At 42.2% G+C, this 15,673-nt stretch overlaps 3 protein-coding genes across 3 annotated transcripts in view; 1 reads left to right on the top strand and 2 right to left on the bottom strand.

The window, feature by feature from the left end:
• Positions 1–15,673, bottom strand: part of LOC143270188 (putative Polycomb group protein ASXL2) — a 287,604-nt gene that overhangs the window by 155,176 nt on the left and 116,755 nt on the right. The gene's annotated exons all lie outside the window — the stretch shown is intronic.
• The window catches only part of LOC143270181 (uncharacterized), a 69,795-nt gene that overhangs the window by 45,440 nt on the left and 8,682 nt on the right, over positions 1–15,673 (bottom strand). The window lies entirely within an intron of this gene.
• On the top strand, positions 507–12,519 carry LOC143270114 (dual E2 ubiquitin-conjugating enzyme/E3 ubiquitin-protein ligase BIRC6-like). The gene is made up of 7 exons (XM_076558940.1): positions 507–563; positions 861–1,152; positions 4,009–4,200; positions 8,029–8,180; positions 8,341–8,549; positions 10,065–10,411; positions 11,178–12,519. The coding sequence occupies exons 1-7, from the start codon at positions 507–509 to the stop codon at positions 11,255–11,257; spliced, it is 1,329 nt and encodes a 442-aa protein (XP_076415055.1). The 3' UTR covers positions 11,258–12,519.

Genomic DNA, 15,673 nt, shown 5'->3' on the forward strand with positions numbered 1-15,673 from the left:
TTACGTGCTAGACAATAGGTTGTCTCTAGAGTTGTGCCTTCATGGTGAAGGCACTGGAAAGGCTGAGCAATGAGGAGGGCAAGTTCAAAGGCTGCCCAAGCTACAGACAGAATTCAAGAACAACTGATAATTCGGGGAGACTGTCTCAAAAACAACAACAAAAATGGTCGGGAGTATAGCTGAGTGGTACAAGGCTAACACAAGGCTGCAGGTTCAAAACCCAGAATCCAGGGGAGGCAGGAATGTTTGCACCGAGATTTATTCCTAGCCCCCTATACATGCATTCTGTATCATTAACAACAAATACTTTCAGCCAGTGGTGGCACACACCTTTAATCCCAGCACTCGGGAGGCAGAGGCAGGCAGATCTCTGTGAGTTCGAGGCCAACCTGGTCTACAGAGTGAGTTCTAGGACAGCCGAAGTTGCACAAATAAACCGTCTCGAAAACAAAAGGAAGGCAGCCGAGCCGGGGCACGGAAGCCTCCCAGTCAGTTCAGGACCCGACATGAGGGAAAAGGGCCGTAGGAAGAAGGGCAGGACCTGGGCGGAGGCCGCCAAGACGGTAAGGAGGGGGGCGCGGAGGGCAAGGCCGGCGGGAGGAGTTGGCTTTCTCGCCGGGCTGCCGGTCTCCGGGGAAGGGAGGTCACTTGGCCCCGCGGCCGGGCTGAGGGGCTCGAAAGCGCGCGCAGAGGGCGGCGGTTAGGGTCGCGTTGGCGAGCGCCGAGGAGAGCGGGGCGCCGGCGCGAGGGGGTTGGTGGCACGGCTGGCTGCCGGTTCTCCCGGGGGCTGCGAGCGGACCCCTCGGTGTTCCGAGGTTGCCCTGTCGGGGGTCACGTCGCCGGCGCCCCCGCACTGCTAGCCCTTGTTTCGGCACGGTGTGTTGTGCTTGCCCAGTAACCGGTTCTTCTCCCTTGTGCGCCTTGGAGAGCCCCGATTGGATGCAGGCAGGAGGAGGCTTGTGCGTGCATCCAGCCCCGGGAAGGAGAGGGGAGCGCTGGAGCTCGGTGTCGTTTCCCCCCGCCGAGGCGCTGGTGCCACCAGACCCCGGGGCCCCCGCTTATCTGGCTCTGGGAGCCAACGGCAGGTCACGAGGCTTTTGTGTTTGCCGTCCGAGCTGAAAGTGCAGGAGGTGTTTAGAAACGAAGTAACAGGTGGGACTTGGAGAATTTTTTTTTTTTTTTCTGTTTCCGTAGAGACCTACTCTGAATAAGGCAGCAATGCATGGTGGGACGTGTAGTTTACCGGGCCTCCACTTTTCTTTAGCCAAAGTGAAGGTGGACCGACGAAATTGTGTTTAGTGGGCACACACACCCCGCCCCCGCCCACAATTTTGTTATACGGAATTTAGAAGTCATTTCAGAATGAGTATTAGTGCCAAGTCTTGTTTTGAAAAAAAAAAAAAGTTAAAAACGTGTATTTACGAAGAAACGTTACTTTAAGGAGAAATTGAAATTGTTGTTTTGCCTGCTCGTATGTCTGTGTGAGGGTGTTGGGTCCACTGGAACTAGGATACAAACAGTTGTTTGTGGCCGTGTGGCGTCTGGGAATTGACCCCCAGTCCTCTGGAAGAGCAGTAAGTCGGTGCTCTTAACAGCTGAGCCATCTCTCCAGCCGTGCCCTTGAGTTCTTTATACTGTTAATTTTTTAAAGATTTATTTATTTATGTATCTTATGTATATGAGTGCTCCATTTGCATGATGGAGAGGGCATCAGACAGAAGAGGGCATCAGCTCCGGTTACAGATGGTTGTGAGCCACCATGTGCGTGCTGGGAATTGAACTCAGGACCTCTGGAAGAACAGACAGTGCCCTTAACCACTGAGCCATCTCTCCAGCCCTATACTGTTGATTTCTAATTTTTTTTTCATGTTTGATCATATTGTCATAAGAGTAGTTTGTTTAAATTGTGTTGTGTAGTTTGAACAGTTCCAGTAGGATTTTTTTTGTGAGACACACTGCCCTCCTGTGGTCAGAATAAGGTAGCTGTTTTGGAAAACTGCTAGTCTACATCTTGAGCTTGTGGTAAAAGAATATAATATGGTATGCCTTCCTTGGATCCTTCCCACCTTAAAGAGTTTTCCTCACTTTTCCTTAGTAAATCTACACTTGCTGTGGTTTTAAAAAAATAAAGAATTGTAATAGTTTAGTATTTTTGCTCAGAAATATTTTGATTTTTCTTCTCTGGTTTTTCTAGTGTATGTATATATTTTTCTCATTTTTTAAATAATTTATTTAAATTTATTTTATGTACATTGGTGTGGAGTTGTCAGATCCCCTGGAACTGGAGTTACAGACAGTTGTGGGCTGCTATATGGGTGCTGGGAATTGAACCCAGGTCCTCTGGAAGAGCAGCCAGTGCTCTTAACCACTGAGCCGTCTCTCCAGCCCTCATTCTTTATATTTATGTTTATAATTATATTTTGGCGTAAAAATTAAAATTTTTATAATAAATAATATTTGTATTTTTACTGGGTGGCTGTTGCACGCGCCTTTAATCTCAAAGGCAGAAGGATCTTTGTGAATTAGAGGTCAGCATGTTCTACAGAGTGAGTTCTGGGACAGCCAGGGTAATACAGAGAAATCCTGTCTTGAAAAATGAAAACAAAACAACAACAAAAGGATATATGTATTTTGGCCTAAGTCTGTATTTCTTCCATAGAAGGACTTGAATTGTTTCTTTAACTGATTTGCTGGATACCTTATTTAAGCAAGTGCCATTTCAACCTCTTCATTATAATGTAACAGGCCTTGTATCGCTCAGTGGTAGACACCAAGTGTGCTCAAGAGTCTGAATTAAGTTCCTAGTCCTGTCAAAGAAGCAGATTAAAAAACACCAACAACAGGAAACGTCACAGTTTATAATCCTGGGTTTTGGTTATAGAAAGGATAGAGTTTTAAAAGAATTTATCAGTTAATTTTAGTGTGTTGTCCTTCAAATTTTTCTTTGTATCTTTTCCTTGTGGTAATAACCACTAAGTTTAGTTTATGAAGTGTGTTGATGACACTTCAGATTTAAAGTACATATATATGTATTGAGGTTCTAGTAAGGTGAACATTGCTTTGTTTTCCTTTTTTAGTTTTTCGAGACAGGGTTTCTCTTGTAGCTTTGCCCCTTTGCTGGAACTCGCTTTGTAGACCAGGCTGGCCTCGAACTAACAGAGATCCACCTGGCTCTGCCTCCCAGTGCTGGGATTAAAGGCATGCACCACCACCTCCTGGCATGACTCAAATTTTTGATTTGAGATTTGAGATCTAGGACCCTCTTAGATCTTGAGTATCAGTATCGGTAACACTACATTGCAGTGTTCGTATGTATATGGTGATACTGGTGATTGAACTCAGTTTCTGAGCCTTTTAGGCAAGTGCCCTAGCACTGAATTGTAGCATGAATCTTAAAAGTTCTTATTAATAAAATCAAACCTGGAGCCAAGTATTGGGGTGAATGCTGGAAGGTCAGAAAGACAGAACAAGCCACAGCTAACCTCACTTGGCCAACTTCTCAGCTTGTCTTGTTTCCTCGGACTGGAAGCCTCTGTGTCCTCATATCCGAATGGCTCTCAGCTGAACTGTGCTGCTAGAAGCCTGAAAGCTTAACCAGCCAAATGCTTAACCAGCCAAATGCCTCTAGTTTCTGGTCCTCACAAGTAGAAGTACCTTTCTACTTTCTACCATCACTCCCTGGGATAAAAGGCGTGAGTCACCATGCTTGGCTGTATCCTTGAACAGATGGATTTCTACCTCTGGATTAAAGGCGTGTGCTACCACTGCCTATCCTCTATGTTTAATATTGTGGCTGTTCTGTCTCTGACCCCAGATAAGTTTATTAGGGTGCACAATATTTTGGGGAACACAATACCATCACACTGAATGAAATCCCAACCTCTTTTTTTTTTTTTTTTAAAGTCACATACTGAATATAGTTTTAATGTCAAATTATGTACTTTGACTATGTACCTCTGTGGGGTTTTTCTTCATCCTGGGTCTATGTTTGCTTTTTCCTTGTCTTAGGCAGTGAGTTCCTTCGGGGTTACTCCTGCAGTAGGTGGACTATCATCTGGGACAGTTGGGGAAGCCTCGACAGCCCTGAGTTCAGCAGCCCAGGTAGCTTTGCAGTCTCTCTCTCATGCAATGGCTTCAGCCGAGCAACAGCTACAGGTGCTGCAAGAGAAACAGCAGCAGCTTTTGAAGCTTCAGCAACAGGTTGGAGACTATTTGGCTCTTTGTTCATGATGTCTCTAAACTTCAAAAGCTGAAAAGTACTGTAAAAATGACCATTATTTTCATAAAGGAAGTAGGTTGTTCAATCTGAGCTAATCGTTTGCAACAGAAAATTGAGGTAAAGTCTTTGTGATATGTTTAAATGTATTAAAATTTTATGAATGCATTTTTAATACATGATTGGGAGAAAATGATACTTTTTGTTGAGTCTTGAAGTTAATTCTATTTTATGTTTAAAAACTCTTGGAGAAACATTGTAAAGTTACCAGTTACAATTTTCATGGAATAGAGAATATAGGACATTAAAAAGACCAATTATATTAATTCAATTCTAAGTATAGCAATAATGATAATATGGTTTATAGATTTAATTGCTGACTAAATGCAAACTTTGCAAATTGCTCTTGAGAACTTAGGTCAGTCAGCATTGATTTATTTTTGGTTTATTTTGTTTTTAGCAGAACCTGGTTTTATTATTTATATTTAATTGTTCTGCTTACTTTTCATCTTTTGCTCCATTTCTAGTTCCCTAATGTACAGGAAATTTGTAGACAGCATTTCAAGACGTGTCCTCGTGAGGCAGGGCTTCCTGTGCTGTTGAGTCCAGTTTCATCTTCATGTAATGAGGATCTAGTTGATCCTGTCTAACTTCATTATATGGAATCATAGAGTGTTCCTCACAACGTAGGTAGTCAGGATTCTTCTATAGGTGTTGCCTTTGTTTCTTTTACAGAAAGCAAAGCTGGAAGCCAAGTTGCACCAGACAACAGCTGCAGCAGCTGCAGCATCAGCATCAGCATCAGCAGCAGGTCCTGTTCACAACTCTGTGCCTTCCAACCCAGTGGCTGCCCCTGGATTTTTCATCCATCCATCTGATGTTATTCCACCTACTCCAAAAACAACACCACTTTTTATGACTCCACCACTTACTCCACCCAACGAAGCAGTTTCTGTTGTGATTAATGCCGAGCTTGCACAGCTTTTTCCAGGCTCAGTCATTGATCCCCCTGCAGTGATTCTTGCTGCACATAACAAAAATTCCAACAAGTCTAGAATGGTAAATGATGTTTTCAATAAATAATAACTTTTCTTTTATAAAATATTTCAAAATGTGTATCAGGAAATGAGACTAGTTAGCTTAATGCTATGGTTAGACTTTTTTTAGAGCAAGAGTAGTATCAGTACATTTACATTGTCTTCTTTTCTAGAATCCACTTGGTTCTGGTCTAGCCCTTGCAATTTCTCATGCCTCACATTTTTCTTCAGCCTCCACCTCACCAGTCCATTATTATAGAGCGAATGCATTCATGTAATCTTTGCATTTTTCAAGTTATTTTTCTTTCCTAAATCTGTTGGCCCTTTTATGACTTATTGCAAACAAATTACATTTGCTACCAAGAATAAGAGCCATGGAAGGTGCAAGTTGTATAGGTTGGCTAATTACATTGAAAAAGTGAGATTATTCTATCTAAATCTTGCCTATTGAAATATGAATGATACAAATAGTCTGCTTGAACTGTAGTTGCTCAGTTACCATTATGCCAGAAATAAGGCTGTAAGGTAGTGTCCTGAAGCTAGCATTATATCTACATTTCTGTCATGCAGTATTTCAGAAATCTGTAATTGGTGTGGGAGTATGCATATTTACAAATAACTCTTAGCTATTTTTTACCTTCTAATTCTATTCAGTTCTATACTAAAGCAACGCAAAATTTTAATATCCTTAGGAGGAAAATGGACATATTATATCTGTGCTTTTCATTATATTGATAATTGAATCTTATTTGCTTTAGAAGAGAGAATTTAAAGCTTATAACATTCTCTTGGTATTTTCTGCACATTTAATTATTAATTGGTAGGAGCTTTGGTGCTGATAACATAGAGGGAAAATTGTTGCTCTGTATGGGTACAGTTGTTTATACTGTACATGGACACAACTGCATCCTACGAGCCTGTGAGGAAGTGAACTAGACATTTATTTATTGTTTTGGAAACTCTTGGAAATTGCCTTTTCTTCTAATATAGTTCTGTCAAATCAGCACTATTCTTGTATATCTTAGTCGTTTCTTTTTTTTCTCTGCAGAGTGTAGATGGTAAAGATTGCTAAACTGCCCCTCATACCAATTCAATGAAAAAGAATTATGGTATTATTAATGAATTGCATTTCATTTCAGTAAAGGGATTTGCTTTTGTTGTGTATAAGACCAGAAATAGAAATCTGTTCTCAAGTTTTCTGATATGGTGCTGACCTAGAAAGACAGTGCTTGCTCTATTTATTCTGGGGCAGCCACTTGAGTTGTCTGTATCTTCTGGAGGCCTTTCTTGAGGCATTTTTTAAAAAAGCTTTCTTTTTAATTTGTGTAGTATGCACGTCTGTCTGCATGAGTTTGTGAATGGATATGTGTGTGTGTGTGTGTGTGTGTGTGTGTGTGTGTGTGTGTGTGTGTTTGCATGCATGGTGTCTGTCTTATCTGGCTTTGTGCACATGAGTTCAGGTGCCCACAGAGGGTGGAGGAGTTGGATTTCCCTGGAACCAGAGTTAGAGTTGGTTGTGAGCAAGGAGCCTGATGTGGGTGCTGAGAATCAAATATGGCTCCTGAAAGAGCAGTATGTGCTCTTTTTTTATTTTGAGACAGGGTTTCTCTGTGTAGTAGTCCTGGCTGTCCTGAAACTCATTTTGTAGACCAGGCTGACCTCGGATTCAGAGATCACCTGCCTCTGCCTCCCCAGTGCTGGGATCAAAGGTGTGCGCCACCACCACCCAGCCTATGATTTATATTTTTTGATGGTACTGTTACTGTGTAATTTCAACCATGGTTTACCACATATTAAACCCAGTATATTGGACTCTTGGCCCAGAAGTTAACAAGACTCTTACAAATGAAATTACATCTTGGTATGGCTAATCTATCTAATGGTGAAACTAAGACAGAAAATATTCTGTGTCTGAATAAAAGACAGGTACTTTATTAGATATACCTTTTAATGTATTCGCTGACTTAGTTGTTAAACTATAATGTTTGAAATAAATATGAGAATTTACTCTAGCTGAGTGCTTTCGAATTAACTGTCTTAAAATTTTTTTTTTTTTTTTTTTTTTTTTTTTTTTTTTTTGGTTTTTCGAGACAGGGTTTCTCTGTGTAGCTTTGCGCCTTTCCTGGAGCTCACTTGGTAGCCCAGGCTGGCCTCGAACTCACAGAGATCCGCCTGCCTCTGCCTCCCAAGTGCTGGGATTAAAGGCGTGCGCCACCACCGCCCGGCTGTCTTAAAATTTTTGACCTCAGGCTTTCAAAACTCTAGCATGTAGTGAGTGAGTAGTTGTTCCAGCTTTGATCTGGAAGTACTACCTGTATTGAGGCTTCTGGTAACTGTCATGCCTACGAGCTGGGATATGCTGGCTCTCTTGGTTCCTGGTAATCCTGGTTGTTGGATGGTAGATGAAACAGAGATCTTCAGAGAACACCGCTGGGCTGCACTTCACCTCTCCTGGACCCTGTAACCTATCCTTTTACCTGTTGTAAATAAAACCCCCAAATAAACCTCCTTTTTAACTACATGGAGTTACCTTAATAGTTCCACCATCACTAGCAGATTTTTGTTGAGAGGTCAAATCTTGAGCCTTGACATACTAAGCAATTAGGAGATTTTATGAATAAGTATTGATAAAGCTATTTTTACTTATCTACTTATTCATAGTTTAATAACTTGATTTTTTTTTTTTACGAAGAATTGCTTAATCTGTTTTTGAGTATATAATTTGGTTATTTGATCCCTATTTTGGTGGGTCACTTACTTCTTTTTCCTTCATAGGAGCCAGGAGACTTGTGACCTTGGATTTTGGAAGACCTATACTATTGACAGATGTACTGATTCCCACTTGTGGAGACTTGGCCTCCGATATAAGCACCCATTCACTAAGTCTTCATGACTTAATACCACCACCTGTGTGCAGATTCATGAAGGTAAAAAACTTTAAGAAAGTAAATGTGTATATTTTTCATGTTTCTTAGTAATACATTGACATATAGTTGAAGAAGTAAATCTGTATTTTTCAAAATACATAGCTCAGATTTTTTTATTGTATCACGTACATGTTTGCTTATTTTTAACTCTTCATTTCAGATAACTGTCATTGGATGTTATGGAAACACAAATGCCAGAGCAAAGATCCCATTAGGATTTTACTATGGACATACATATATCTTGCCTTGGGAAAGTGAACTGAAGTTGATGCATGATCCTCTAAGAGGCGAAGGCGAATCTGCCAACCAGCCAGAAATTGACCAGCATTTAGCAATGATGGTTGCTTTACAAGAAGATATACAGTGCAGGTCAGTGGAAAATTGTTCATATATTATTAAATTATTTCTCTATCTACCTAGAAGGGAGCAAAGGAGTGTTCCCCTTGCTCCACATCCTCTCCAACATTGACTGTCATTAGTGTTTTTGATCATAGCCATTCTGACAGGTGTAAAAGGTGGTGTCTCAGAGTCGTTTTGATTTGCATTTCTCTAATGACTAAGGATGTTGAGCATTTCCTTAAATGTCTTTCAGCCATTTGAGATTCTTGTTTTGAGAATTCTCTCTTTAGCTCTATAGCCCATTTTTTAATTGGATTGTTCAGTATTTTGATGTCTAGTTTCTTGAGTTCTTTATATACTTTGGAGATCAGCCCTCTGTCAGATGTGGAGTTGGTGAAGATCTTTTCCCATTCTGTTGACTGTCTTTTTGTCTTATTGACCGTGTCTTTTGCCCTACAAAAGCTTCTCAGTTTCAAGAGGTCCCATTTATTAATTGTTGTTCTCAGTGTCTGTGCTACTGGTGTTATATTTAGGAAGTGATCTCCTGTGCCAATGCGTTCAAGAGTACTTCCTACTTTCTCTTCTATCAAGTTCAGTGTAACTGGATTTATGTTGAGGTCTCTGATCTACTTGGACTTGAGTTTTGTGCATGGTGACAGATATGGATTTATACAAATTCATAGAGACAGAAAGATAAGACGTTATCTCAAGATGGAGAAGAAAGGAATATAGAGCAGTGATTTCTTAAGTACAGAGTTTCTGTTTTGTCTGATGGAAAAGCCCTACAAATGGACAGTAGTATCAGGACATAATATGAATGTAATAAATCATATCATAAATATAGTTATTGAATGAATACTGGGAATGTAATCAATGAATACCACAAATGTAATTAATATCATGAGTGTAATTAATGAATATCATGAGTGTAATTAATATCTTGAATGTAATTCATGCCACTGAATTGTGAACTTAAAAATGGTTACAGTTGCAAATATTATGTTCATTTAAAAAAAATAAGGTGGAATGTAATCACTATACATTATATGTGTGTATGAAATTGAAGACAGCGATGTTGTAAAATTTGATAGACTTCAAATAAAGTCTATCAAATTGTGCAGACAGGCAAATTGTATACTCTGTGAATTATTTGTCAATAAAGATTTTATAAAACCTTAAAAAAAAAAAGGAAAGGAGCAAAGGTACATTACAGCAGGATTGAAAGCATGAGAGTATTGTTAGCTAACTGGTATCATTAATATTTGTCAACAGTAGTTTTGGTGTTTTGTTTTCTTTAAGATAGGGTCTTTATTTGTAGCTTTGGGGGGCCTTGAATTGACTGTGTGGACCAGGTTGTCCTCCAGCCACAGATTGCTGCCCCCCTTTGCCTCTAGGGTAAGGGGATTAAAGGTGTTCTCCACAGTACCTGGCCCAACAATAATTCTTCATAGTAGTTGTACTTTAATGTATTTTAAGAGATGTGCTTTTTAGTGTGTAGCTCCAGAAGAAGACTGAAGGAATGACTTCATTTATTTTTACTCATAGATATAACTTAGCCTGTCATCGTCTGGAGGCTCTTTTGCAGAGCATTGATCTTCCTCCTCTCAACAGTGCAAACAATGCACAATACTTCTTGCGAAAATCAGACAAAGCAGTTGAGGAAGACAGTAGAGTTTTTTCTGCTTATCAAGATTGTATTCGGCTACAGCTTCAACTAAATCTGGCCCATAATGCAGTGCAGAGGCTCAAAGTAGCCATAGGTGCAAGTCGGAAGACACTGAGCGAAACATCAGTTCCAGAAGACTTGATTCAGACATCGTCCACAGAGCAGTTACGCACCATTGTCAGATACTTACTGGACACATTGCTCAGCCTGCTTCACTCTTCCAGTGGTTTGTATTTGCTCAGTGACTTACTGAGACTAATTCATTATGTCTCTGTTGCTTGTTTTAGGTACATGGTATTAGCTTTCTGAGTTTTTTTTTTTTTTTTTTTTTTTTTTGGTTTTTCGAGACAGGGTTTCTCTGTGTAGCTTTGCGCCTTTCCTGGGACTCACTTGGTAGTCCAGGCTGGCCTCGAACTCACAGAGATCCACCTGCCTCTGCCTCCCGAGTGCTGGGATTAAAGGCATTCGCCACCACCGCTCGGCTGAGTTTTTTTTTTTTTTAATGAGTGTATGGTGCTGGGGATTGAATTGATAGTTCATACATGCTAGGCATGTGCTCTTTACTGGCCTCTATTCCCAGACACTATTTTCTAGAAATTTTAATTTGATATCCTGTTTAATATGTTTATGAAATTTTTTTGAACTTATTTATTTTCTCCTTAAAGATGGGTGGCCTTGAAGGTTGCTACCATTGAGCATTGATCTATGGGGTTGTTGGATCGCAGCTGTAAATCTCACCAATTTCCCACTTCTCATGGGCCAGCCATGGTCCACCACCAACTCCTTTAACTCAGTTTTTCGTTATACCTCGTGATTATGGGATTGTCAGAGGGGACAAATTCTCCGGTGTCTTCTGCCAATCTTCAGGAGCCCAACACCCCTACCCTCACCCTCCCACCCCGCCCACCTCCTCAAATCCCGTCCTTCTCCTGTGACACTGTTCTCCGTTCTCCTTGGCATCTGCCCCGACACGGACCTTACTACTTCTACAGTGGTTCTCTGGACAGTCCAAGGCTTGCTGCATCGAGAGCCTCCTCCAAGCGATCCATTTTCCCCAACCACTGTCAGATGATGTCCGGGCTGCTCCCATCTCCGGCCATGTCCAGGTTGCCCACGAGAAGGAAAAGGTATCCTTCCCCCTTGCCGGCCATTCAACCAAAACTTTCTGAGGATCTTAAACATCTATGGAACTTGGTGTGACACTGGATTTACAAAGCTCAGAGATCCATGCCACATAGAGCTCCCATTTGGAGGGGTAGGTGGATGGGGGTAGGGGTGGGGTGGGGAGGCGTGACTGTGACAGAAACTACAGAGGCAAAAAAAGATACCAACAAAGGGGCTTCTGTTCTGGGGCATCAAGAAGGACTGAGAGGCTTTTGCACAGGACTTCTTTCTAGTCTTGGTAACAGCTTCCTATTCCTGCATCCACCTTACCTCCTGTGCCCAATTCTCTGCCTCTCCCAGGGTCTTTCTCACATAACCTTTTCTCCAGCTCGCCCTGCCCCTTCCCACAGGTGATCCCCACAGCCTTGCTGAGTCTGCTCTTCCGGTGCTCCATCGCGGAGGCTAAGGCACACCTGGCTGCAGCTCCTTCCGTCTGCGAGGCTGTCAGGAGCGCCCTCTCTGGGCCGGGTCAGAAACGCACCACCCGAGCCCTTGGAGACCCTACAGCCTGAAGTGCACTGAATTGATGATTCTGGGACCTCGAAGGGGCAGAGCCGTGGTCCACTCCCACGAGGACTTGTGCCAACAATACACGTGGTGGTGGGACAAATCCAGTTTCGGGGAATCTGTTAAAGAGCTGGGTCCTCTGCAAGAACAAGAGCTCTTAACTACGGAGCCTGTAAGAGCTGGGCAGCGATGGTGCACGCCTTTAATCCCAGCACTTGAGAGGCAGAGTCAGGCAGATCTTAGTGAGTTTGAGGCCAGCCTGGTCTACAGAGAGAGTTACAGAACAGCCAGAGCTGTTACACAGAGAAACCCTGCCTCAAACAACAACCACAACAATCAAAGCAAAAACAGTAGGGTTTGGGAGATGGCTCAGTGGTTAAGATCACTGGCTGCTCTTGCAGAGGACCTGGGCTGAGTACCAGCACCCACATAGTGGCTCACAACTGCCTGTAACTCCAGTTCCAGGGGATCTGATGCCCTCTTCTGACTGTCTTGGGCACACATGTGGTACACAGATATTCATGCAGACAAAATATCTATACACATAAAATAAATTTTAAAAAAAGATGCTAAAGATAGAGGAGAAAGGGTAAATGGGGTTTAGTTACTACTATTACAGCTTTTGTGAGCACTATGAAATAAAAAGTGTATTAAAAAATAAAATTCCTGCCAGGCAGTGGTGGTGCATGCTTTTAATCCCAGCACTTGGGATGCAGAGGCAGGTGGATCACTGAGTTCAAAGTCAGTTTGGTCTACAGAGTGAGTTCCAGGATGGCCAGGGCTATGCAGAGAAACTTTGTTTTGAAAAAACAAAACAAAAGCAGAATTCCTGATTATAACAGCATGTCATGTGTGGGAAGGCTAAATGAATTTAAATATTCTAAAGGCCCTGGATTATGCGTAAGAGGATAAGTGTTTGATTGACCTAACACTCTGAGCAGTGTGTATAGTACATTCTAGAAGACACCCAGGGCTGGTGAGATGGCTCAGAAGGTAAAGGCGCTTGCTGCCAAGCCTAGTGACCTGAGTTTGAATCCCAGGAGAGAGCACAGGCATGAAGAACTGGATCCGGGGTCAAGAGCTCTTGTTGTTCTTGCAGAGGACCCAGGTTCAGTTCCCAGCACCCACACGGCAGCTCACCATCTCTAACTCCAGTTCCAGGGATCCGATGCCCTGTTCTGACCTCCGTTGGCACCAGGCAGGCATGTGGTACACACACATACCTGCAGACAAAACACTTGTACACATAGAAAGAGCTAAATCTAAAAAAAAAAAAATACTAAAAAAAGAGAGCTGACTATCAAGTTGTCCCTTGACTTCCATGTAGGCCACAGTGCAAGTACACACACACACACACACACACACACACACACACACACACACACACACACACACACACATACAATAAACAGACAAACGGCTGGAGAGGTGGCTCAGAGGTTAAGAGCACTGTCAGCTCTTCAGAGGTCCTGAGTTCAGTTCCCAGTAACCACATGGTGGCTCACAACCTTCTGTAATGAGATCTGGTGCCCTCTTCTGGCCTGCAGGCAGAACACTGTATCCATATTAAATAAATAAATCTTTTTTTTTTTTTTTTTTTTTTTTTTTTGGTTTTTTTGAGACAGGGTTTCTCTGTGTAGCTTTGCGCCTTTCCTGGAGCTCACTTGGTAGCCCAGGCTGGCCTCGAACTCACAGAAATCCACCTGGCTCTGCCTCCCGAGTGCTGGGATTAAAGGCATGCGCCACCAACGCCCGGCTAAATAAATAAATCTTAAGAAAAACCAGACAAATAACAAATGTAATTTGTAGAAAGGCATTTAGTAGGTGTAGCTTAATAGCAGGATGCTTGGCCAGCATGTGTGAGGCCCTGGGCTTGACACTCTCAGCACTGGGGGAAAGATATAAAGACATATATATGGTTTACTATGCTGCCATCTATTCCTTCAGCATGGCCACTTCATTGTGACACAGTGACATGAAAGCAACCATAGACACTAGGCAAGTGGACCGAATGGACACGGAGACTGTATTTATATCACTTGTACAGTATGTCTTGTTTTTGCGCACATGCGGACTGTTTTAACTATTGTAACTTTTCTATGTAATGCTATGGATTAAACTCAACTGCATGCATGCTAGGGACCTGCACTATGAATGAGCTGTAGGCATCCCTAGCATGGTGGTTAAATATTTAAGACACAAAGAATATCTTTTCTGGACATACTAGGCCACTTGATCAAGAAAAGAACTTTATTTTGGCTCTGAGTTGAAGCAGTGTTGACAGGTCACATCTGGTGACAGACCTTTTGCTGGTAGAGTCCAGATGTGGAACAGGGAGGATGTCACATGGCAAGAGACAGGGAGTTTATGTGTATGGATTTTCATTTTTATCTCTTCTTCTTCTGAGGCTACCAGTCTTCAACCATGGGGGCTCCACTTGCATAATTTTCTGCCTATGCCCCCTGAAAGGCCCCACTTTTAAACACAGTAGTTGAAGTCGGGCTAGTGTTGCTCACGTGCTCTCCCAGCATTTGGTTGATGGATGGAGGCAATAGGATTCAGAAGATCAAGACCAGCTTTGGCTACCTAGCAAATTTAAGGCCAGACTGGGCTACATGAGACCTGCCTCGAAAATATGAAATAAATAAAATGATAAACATTGTAGTTGAATTAAATTCCTATTCTCCTGATGGTTCACCATGGGATGAAATTTCACCCCACGAACCCTTAAGGGACACACTGACATCATATTTAAATGACAGGGCCTATAAAGGTCCTTGTGAGGGCTGGAAGCAGCACACTGGTGAGGTACTGAGTTCAGTACCCAGCACCCATGTTGTGTGGTTCACAAACATCTGTTAACTGCAGATCACCTCTAGCACCCTCACTGTGGCACTGCACTCATACACACATTCACATCATTTAAAATAGTAATAAAAACAAATCTTGAAAGGTTCGTGTTAAAGTGCACATAAATGTTTTAGGAAACCGAAGGGATATCTCGTTCCTAATTCTTCACCAGGACTCCAGGCTGGTCTACAGCTAACACCTGCCACATAGCATGTGCTCAATGTACAAGCCAGAGCTCTTTATAATTAAAACCCTTGTAGAAATTGCATAGTGCTTCACGAAGCACGCACACCGTATTTATTTAACTATTTCTTTTTTAGTGGGCTTCCCAAGAATATTAATTGTACTGCCCCTATAGACAGAAAATACTGTGGGGGGAAAAGACTTGGTCTTCTGAAATGGTGCCTACCAGTCAGTGGTTCTTTAGTGTTCCTATATGAAAAGAATAATTTTGATCACATGAATTGATCATATCAATATTGTTTGCACTGTGTTGACTTGATAAGATGGTGTGGTGATACACGACTACTCTAAACTTGGCAGTGAGATTGTAGATCCTCTAAGGCCACTGCTTAGTGTGATGTGTGTCAGGTCAACAGCAACTAGGAAATATGGAGACCTGTGAACTTAGAAAACCAGGTGCCTCAAAGTCCCTGAGAGTTCCCACTTCAACTATCCCAACTCTCTTAGATTCCACTTGACTCTGTGTTCTAACCTACAGATTGAAATTTATGGCCATAGACCCAATCCCAATTTATGACAGTGACCGGCTCCAAAGAAAATGTGAGTCAGAACAAGTCATTTTGGAAGACCTTTGAAACTTTACCTCGCCACTCCTTCCTTAGTGACGAGTTTGTCTAGCTGGACCCTAGAAGATTCATAGATGGATTCTCCCCTGAGCTTTGGCTATTAGAGCTCAGAGCAAGGTCAGCCACAGGGAAGGGCATCAGCTGGGACCTGAGTGTGC

The sequence above is a fragment of the Peromyscus maniculatus genome, chromosome 22 (genome assembly GCF_049852395.1).
Source record: "Peromyscus maniculatus bairdii isolate BWxNUB_F1_BW_parent chromosome 22, HU_Pman_BW_mat_3.1, whole genome shotgun sequence".
In the NCBI taxonomy this organism is placed as follows: Eukaryota; Metazoa; Chordata; class Mammalia; order Rodentia; family Cricetidae; genus Peromyscus; species Peromyscus maniculatus.